General features: G+C 43.6%; 1 protein-coding gene across 2 annotated transcripts in view; it reads left to right on the forward strand.

Annotated features, from left to right (window-relative positions):
- Window positions 1-8469, forward strand: part of man1a2 (mannosidase, alpha, class 1A, member 2) — a 103332-nt gene extending 94863 nt beyond the window's left edge. For both annotated transcript variants that reach the window (XM_029530874.1, XM_029530873.1), the window contains 2 exons: window positions 4728-4843; window positions 6549-8469. In XM_029530874.1, the coding sequence (XP_029386734.1) occupies window positions 4728-4843; window positions 6549-6684 (252 nt within the window). In that variant the 3' untranslated portion in view covers window positions 6685-8469. The remainder of the gene's footprint in view (window positions 1-4727; window positions 4844-6548) is intronic.
- The last annotated feature ends 289 nt before the right edge of the window (window positions 8470-8758 follow it).

Below are 8758 nucleotides of genomic sequence, written 5' to 3' on the forward strand. Positions count from 1 at the left end.
CTGCTTGGTCATGTTTTAGAACACCAGAGGATGAATAATTGAATCAGCTGGCATTTAATGGGCGTAAGCAGCTTTTATCGGCTGGGGACTGTGAGGAAAAACAGGAAGGGTTGGCTGTCATTGTTAAATGGGGGTCAGCAGGGAAACGGGGAGCGTCTGATGACTCCATGAATCACCGGCCCCAGCTCCGGTGTCTCGCCCTTGAAAACAGCTGCAGACAGACGAGGCAGACGGTTAACAACGCTGACGTCCACGGGGAGGGGGAGGGGTTTATGGGAAGTAGATAAAATGGTTTAATAACGCTAAGAGGAACGATTTGGGTAACATCAGCTGGTCACGTTTCCCGCCTCCGTTTGGTGATCTCCTTCAACAAGTGAAGGTCAAGACGTGTGTTCATGTTGAAAAAAGTGGGAGACGAGAGAAGGCTGAGAGTGTTCAAGGTTCAACAAGTTTTTTTGCCATTTGACAAGCGAGAAGAGCCAAAAGATTTAAAAGACAGAAAGCATAAAGACAGATTAATAACAAAAATGGAATAGAGCAGAGATCCAACACTACATATGTTAAAATCTACACACTATAAACTAAACAAACAAACATTTCATTGACTGCGTGGAAAATATTACATCTACTCTGCTGTTATTGTTTTTATTATTATATTTACCACCTTGGGCTGATTCTGTATCTTTCCTACTCAATTAATTTAGTGTTTATATTCGTATCGGCATTGACCAGGCCTCTAGTCACACGCTTGTTATATTATAAGTTGTGTGAAATTAAATGTAATTAATCAACGAAGAGAACGAAGAACAAAAGGTTTAAAGAGGACTGAAAACACAGTTAAATTACAGCATAGCTTTCTGTTTTTGGATCTTTAATCAAATCGCTGACATTATGTCTCTTTAAATGAATGAAGTTTTACTCCAACAATTATCTTTAATTATATTATTTGCCTCATGAATATATTTTCATATTTTATTTTTGCCTTGTGTTTTGTCCTGAGCTTTTTGTACGGCGGATAAGACAACAGCTTTGAGCCTCTTGACGATTGTTATGCGTCTTGATTGGTTCTTTCAGCTAAATGTCACCAGCAGAATAGCTTTGGGTCTTTAGTATCATCGCTAACCTGTAACAGAAAGCTGGTTTCAAGAAGCAACAAATGAAATATAACAAGCCTCTACTTTGCCAATTTGCAAATGAGAGGCTGAAAACAAAACCAACAGCTGACGTCACGGCTGGTTGACACTTGCGTAATTATCACATGGCTGAGCGATGAAGCGCATTAGTTATGTGTGTGAGAACTTGGAGTCTTTCAGGTATTATTGGTTATTTATTCCTTTTGTGTTTTATTATGAGAAGCTCTCGCTCTCCTGCTCCACTTCTCCTGACAGATGATGAAACAGCCCATCTTCTCCACGCCAGCCGAAGTGTCTCCTCTGTCAAAATCTCAGCCGACCTGCTCGTCATCTTTTTTTTTTTTCTCCCATCAAACTCTCTTTTTACCTGCCAGTCTTCTTGCCACCTTTTTTTTTCCTCCACGTTGGTGCGGTGAATCTGTTTGTCTTTGTTTTTCTAAGTGGGAGTTAAGTGCAGTCTCAGCGCCGAAGGGTTCATCCTAACCTCGCCTGAATTATTTAATATTCCATCTATACATATGACAGATCCTGCGGTCTGCTCTGCTCTATTCTATACTTTTATTTCTCTTTACCATCTAGAATCCTATTATTGCAGTTCGACAGTCTTTGAATGTTGTTTTGATTTAATCTTGTTCTTGTCACTGCAGTAAACTTTGCGAAGCAGCGATTTATTTTTATTTTTTATTTTTTATTTTTTTGCTGCGGTTGCTCCAGTTCTCCACAAGACTCAGACTTTGGCCATCCGACTCCTGTCGATGATCTCATGTCATATTATATTCACGTCCCTTCATGCATTTCCAGAGATCAGTGAACTTTCCATATTTAAATACTCATCAGCTCGCTCTCAGGTCAAGGAAGTTAAATCTCCCATCTGTCTAACGCACCTGCTAAAGGACTAATGGAGGTTTTTTTTTTTCCTCATATACTATAATACCATATCACAACATAATAATCATAATAATGTAGCAACAGATAGCACACACCTGGTTTAGCATAAGCAGCGACCACAATCATCGCAGGTCATCCGTGATAAATCTTTTTCTTTTTTTTTTTACATCATCAGCTTCTCCCTGAGTAATCGTTAATGGTTAATGATCGGCCGTTTTCGCTCCTGTTTCTCCCTCCGTTTGTTAGAAGGGATGACATTTGTAAGTTTTCTCCAGTCCACCTCAGAATCTGCTGCATCATCATCATCCCCTCTGGTATCAGGCCTCGTATACAAAGCAGAAGGCTCTGTGGAGGAATGTTGTGATATTGTCCCATAAGTTCATCGTCATTTTACACTTAATGAGTCTCTGCAGCTCTGAGATCCAGACGGATGGACGTTCAGAGGCTGTTGAACCAAAGGCAGATCCAGAGCGGCCTGTTTTCCGCCTGTATTTCTCCTCTTCCTCCCTCTAATTACAGATTTCCACTCCGTAATTCTTTTGTCTGCCACGAAAAGTTTTATATTTAACAATGAATGAAATTCTCTCTAAATTTAAAGTTACCATCAAAGCGCTACCTTTGTCTTGTTTTTGTACTTTTTCTGTCTTTTAACTGTTCCCTTTTTTTTTTTGTCTTTTCCATTTCACTTTGTAGGATTATCTCACGATCACCTGTGGTCTTATTTGTATGTTACCTCAAACTCACCTCCGAAATCTCACTCAGACAGGCACAGACGCACAAACAAACACACACTCCTTCGTCATCCCAGCTGCATCCATGTGTTGTTCGGTTTGTCACGCTGCTATTCACATCATCTGTTAACACTGGGTGCACAGACTGTTGCAGGACACTGCAGTGTGAAACCAGGAGGGCAAAGGCACGTCTGGCTTGTCAGCCCATGAATAACAGATAATATGGTTGAAACTCCTTGTGACAGAAATCTGCTGACAGTGAAATGGTCACTCGAGGACAAGATAGAGTGTGTGTGTGTGTGTGTGTGTGAGAGAGAGAGACTAAAACACAAGGACAGAGATAATGCTTTCAATTACATGCGTTAATAGTGAAAGTCGATAAGGGTTGAGCAGGAGGGGAGTGCAGGCAGAATTTTTATGGAGGCTCCAACTCCAACATAAAAAAAAAACAACTCACAGGTAACAGCACACAGTCAGTATGAGCAACTGGACGATGTGTGTGTGTGTGTGTGTGTGTGTGTCGATGAGGAAACAGCCTCCTTGTTTTCCATTAGAAGATTCATAATGGTCATTTTATAATCATAAAAGTAGCAGAAGATTTGATCCTGGACAGAAAAGCTCCATGTAAGTTCAGTCCATTTACCGTCTGCTGTTCTACCTACTTAGAGCCAAGAAAATCTTATTTCAACGTCGTCATTTGAAGTAAGACAGCAACTTTGTGAAAAGAGGTAATAATGTAGAATAATAAAAAAGAGCAGAGACGGAAGGTCAGCTGACAGAAAATTAAGCTTCTCTTCTTTTCAGTTCTGTCCTGAATATTTGACCAACCTGTAAAAAAAAAGTTGAATGTGGATGTGAATTATTTGGCCTTGCAGGATGTTTCGGGGTCAAATGTTGACCGCCAACATTTTAGAGATTTTAGAATGTTTTTGATATTTTTATTGGCTTTTATCTGCTGCGGTGCTGCTTTACTTTGACAGGTGTTTTGCTTTTGTCATATTTTTCTGGTACCTTTGTGGATTGGATCATTTATTCACATAAATGATTCCCTCCTTTGTCCATCCGTTGTCCGTCGGGTTGATGTCTGAGTTCATGGTTAAATGGTATATCGTTAATAATTAGGATTTAAGCGTCACTGTGACTCAGTGTCTTTCTGAGGCATCATGGATGTGACTCTGGTCGTGACGGGTGTTTTCAGAAAGCTGGACGTTTCTGTTGTTGCTTGTGCCGGATGTTTTTCTCCGGGGCAGAGCACAGAATGCAGACATCAGCTGTTATTCGAGCTGGCTGTCCTCCATGTTTGTTTTTGTTTTTGTTTTGTTTTTTCTTTTCTTCGTTCCCATGGAAACATGAACATCACATCTGTCACGTTCCTGGAAAGCCGAAGTGTAGAGGATGGACGGAGGATTTCCGTCACAAGTGAAACCATATGAGCTTATTTTTGAGATTTGTCCTGAAACGACTGGACGCGTGTCTCTTTGTCAAAAATCCAAACCATATGAGACGTTACACAACTGAGCAAATGACATGTTCAAAAGCTGCTGCCTTCTTAATCACAGACGAAAGAGTCCGATCTGAAAAGACGAGTTCAGAAAGGAACATCTCACACTGCCGGTCTTATTTTCCATTAAATGAAAATCTGCAGACAAAGGTGCGAAGGCGACCTGCTGACCTGCGAGACGTCACTTCAGGTTCTTCTCTTTTTCTACATGTGGACAGAAAAGAAAGAGCTGAAAATGGAAATGCTGCGGAGGCATTTCTTTGTTTTCAGAATGTGTCTCGCTCTAATCCGTCACAAGTAAAAGAAATTAATTCTAGCTTTTATAATAATTTTATGAAAACTCTGCCGCCCTTTTTCCTTTTTTCTATCATTCTCTCAAATTTTCTCATTTTTCTGTTTCATTTCCTGCACTCTCTCCTCTTCTCTCCCATCTCATCGCTTCCTTGCTCCTCCCTTCTGTCCTTATCTCCTCAGGCCATTGATAAGTACTGCAGGGTGAGCGGAGGATTCTCGGGGGTGAAGGACGTCTACTCCTCCAACCCGACCTACGACGACGTGCAGCAGAGCTTCTTCCTGGCTGAGACGCTCAAGTAAGACGACGCTGATTGGCTGAGTCCTCAGTGTGGTTGTTGATCGATTAACCACTTTAATGATTAGGTGGATTTGGGCGGACTGATTGAAAGAACTTGTCACTGAAAAGTTAGCGCTCATATTTTATATATTTAGATTTTATAAAAATGAGCAGAAAACAGACTTTGATGACGGATTATTATAAAGAACCAGTCCACTCAGATCTGCTGAAACTTACCGAAGAGGAGGGTTGAAAGTTACAGAGATGCTTCATCGTCTTCAAAACTAAACCAAACGTTCAGAATCATATGTTTCCCAGAAGTCAGTGCTTGTTTGCCCTTTGACCCTGGATCACCAGCTCCACTTTGTGTCTGCGGGGTTGTTTGTGAAGCGCTCATCGGAGGGTAATAGCAGGTTAACGGCTCGGGCATCTGTTGTTATTTCTCTCTATTAGAGACCTTTGCTCTGAGCCCAGTGGGACAAAGACTCACTTTGTATGCAGAAATCGAATCTGTTAAAGTTAAAGGTCAGTTCTCGTGTCTCTGTGGTACATCATCATCATCACCATCATCACTGCTGGGGGGTGGGCATGAAGCCTAGTGTGGCTCTCTGGTTCCCCCTGCTGCCGGCTCTGTGAACACAGCAGCATTTCTGTCCATCAAACTGTGGGAGCGGTCTCAGAAGGACGGGGCTCCTTATCAGCCCTTCACTTTGGGGGTTGATGTGAAATTAAACGTCCACAAAGCTTCTCATGTCAGTAAAAGCTGTCTTTGGTGCTTAAGCAGTTAAAGGTCACCTGCCTCTCTGCCCGGTGACATTTTCTGGTTCTGGTTCGGTGTCACGCTGCCTCTCTCTGTTCTGATTGGCCGCCACGTCACATGATCTGGTGATCTGTTTCTCCCCCCGCATGGATGGATGGCAACGCTTTTTTTTTTTTCTCTCTCTCATTCATTTCTGGGTCACAGCGGATGCTGGGGCGAGTCCCAGCTCACACCCTGGACCGGTCTCCAGTCCATCACAGAGACAGACAGAGACCTACGGACACTTTACAGTCACAAGGTGACGGCCTCACAAACAATTAAACAACCAGGCTGTTTCAGGCAAGTGGACAGCTTTCAAATTAAAGCTCCAAAGCTGAAAAAAGCTGAAAATCCCCAGTTCAGCTGAACTTTCCTGATGGGAGTCCAGAACAACATGGAAGTTTTACTCTGAAAAATCTCCTCAAACGCGCCCAGCTGTGTCACAATTTCAGGGCCATGTTTGAAGACCGACTGAGTCAAAGTGCTTCCTGAGTCATGAAGAAACTGGCAGGTGGATCCTTTGTGGTCCGATCTGTCCCAAGATTTATCGCATGCTGGTAATGAATTTCATATGGCAGTAAACAAGGCCGACAGCTTTAGATTTTAAACGGGCCAATGGCCTTTGCACATTTGGCTCTTCGGGACACAGCTGATGACGTAAAGCCCAAATCCTCTGCAGTCCAGACTGTCTTGATTGTTTTAGTAGACCTGCTTATGAATCTGCATCTGAAGGAGAACTTAACGACACAGAGGTGAATTTAAAACCCGTTGAGCTGCAAAGTCAGAGTTTTTAAGTGTACTGTAGCTCAAAAACTTTGTGCTGTACTTTTCTGTACTATAAATTAGTGCTGGTCTTCTGTGGTTATGACATCTCTCACCATTTTCTTCTTTCTTTCCCTCCCTCCGTCACCCCTCCACCTCTCAGGTATCTGTACCTGTTGTTCTCCAGCGACGACCTGATGCCGTTGGAGAGCTGGGTCTTCAACACGGAGGCTCACCCGCTTCCTGTCCTCCACCTGGGCAACATCACCCTGCCCGGCAGCGAGCCTGCTCAGCGGTAGACGGATAGTCACCAGGGGGCGCCACCTGTCTGCCCGCCTGCCCAGGAAAAAAAAACAACAAGGAAAAAAACATAAACAACCCCCCCCCAAAAAAAAAAAAAAAAAACTTACTAAAAAAAACAAACAAACAAAAACAGCACCCACCAACACTGGACAAAAACTTACATTCAGCTCTACAGACTCTCAACTGCTTTTGGACTGCAGACATGAACCCTGAGGAGACGGAGAGAGAGTCTCCAGCACAGACTGCTGCAGAGACGGGAGGACTTCCTCTCCTCTTCGATGTTTTATGTGTGACTCTCTCTGTCTTCTGTGCTCCGGTCAGAAGGACGGCGGGTGTGCTGCCTCACCTTTGGCTTGAACGAACTCTTTTCTCTGAAGGACCGAGCTCCAAAGACAGAGGCTTGATTTGGTTTGTTTTTGTTATTATTTTTAGTCTTTTTATTTGACCAAAACTCCCATACGGACTCGACTTGAGGCACTGAGAGTGCACGTGGGATTTTGTGACGGCTCATACAGTTAGTTTGACACTACGCTGATGGAAGTGTCCTTTTTCCAGGCAGACAGACTTGAGGACTTCGCAGGGTCTGTTGATAAGGTGTTTTTTTTTTTTTTTTGCTTTTTGTTTTGGGGTGGGCAAACCCTAAACGGGGACATTGGGTTGAATGGAAGCCCTCAGCTTTTCCCTGACCCTGCCCCTCCCCAGTCCACCTCACCCCCCCATTTAATCCTTTGAACTTTGACCTGGAAATGTTAGCAGCTCGTCACATGATCAGTGTCCGGGCGGGTTGAGGCAACAGTCCCCATCTCCTCCTTAAATCCTCCTTTTTCAGAAAAGTGAACCATTAAAACGTGGATCAGAAGCAGCAGCAGGCCTCAATCATCATCATCATCATCATCATCATCCTCCTCTTCCATCCTCCACAGCTCCACATCCTTCCAGCTTCTCCACAACCATTCTGCTGCTACACGATCGGATGCTGCTTCTTTAACCTGTCCGCCGGTTTGCTCCCTCATCAATGAGTTCACATCATTTTCCCATCATTCATTGAGAGAGGCTGGAACCCCTCCATGCTTACGTATGAGTGTTTGTGTTTGTTGTGTTGCTGCTGTAAAATCATTTGTGCACTTTTGTTTGGGAAGAGGAGAGTGGAGGTGTAGCACTGAAGGAGCTGAGTAAAAGACTGCTGAGCTCCGACGCCACGTTCTCTTTTTGGACTGCAGGCTTCATTAACTCATCTCCACTTTTCCCAGAATCCCTCTGTTTTATTGTTGTGCTCCTGCTCCTCCATTTAACTTCCACCTCAGAAAACATGAACTCAAAAACCACTTCAGGAGAAAATGTGAACGATCCTTTTCATCATCAGAAACACGCCTTTCACTGCGTTGTGTGGAAATCGAACCTTGCACGCTAACATACTGACTAAATCGACCTTGTGCGACTCCTGAATGTCGGCGTCATATCAAAGGAAGTGCACATCCCTGTCTTTTTCATTTCTCCTCCCTTTAGCTGTGGAACGTCTACTAAAGCTGCCCCGATGCGGCATGATGCGGCGAGAGTTCGGCTTTGTTGAGGCCAGCGCCGCCACACACGACGCTGTCTGCACCGTCGGCATCACGAATCTGCCTCCAGTTATCGCCCCTGCTGCTCCATCCAACACAGCATGAGGGATTTACTGCTCAGGCTGCTCAGATAACACAGACTCTCAGAAACAAGCCGCAAAAAAAAAAAACTGACAGACTCGGCTGAACGCTGGACTTTGTTTAAAGGCTTCAGATTCATCATTTTAATATGACTTAGTGTATAAACATTATTCTAGGATCCACTGACAAGGTCATGGGAACATCCATTTGTTTTACGGGCTCAAATCCCAAAACAAGAGCAGAAAATCTCCCCAATCTATTTTCAAAGGGAACTCCAGACACCACCTTAAAATCAAACACAATCTGGTTTATTCACAACCGTTTTAGGGTTCCTATCTAATCAAGCTGAAATCATAGCCAGAGATTATTAACCAGGAGGGAGGAAAAATGGCAGCAGGGACGACGACGTACAGACTGACCAGTGACCACG

Source organism: Echeneis naucrates, chromosome 21, assembly GCF_900963305.1.
Source record: "Echeneis naucrates chromosome 21, fEcheNa1.1, whole genome shotgun sequence".
Lineage (NCBI taxonomy): Eukaryota > Metazoa > Chordata > Actinopteri > Carangiformes > Echeneidae > Echeneis > Echeneis naucrates.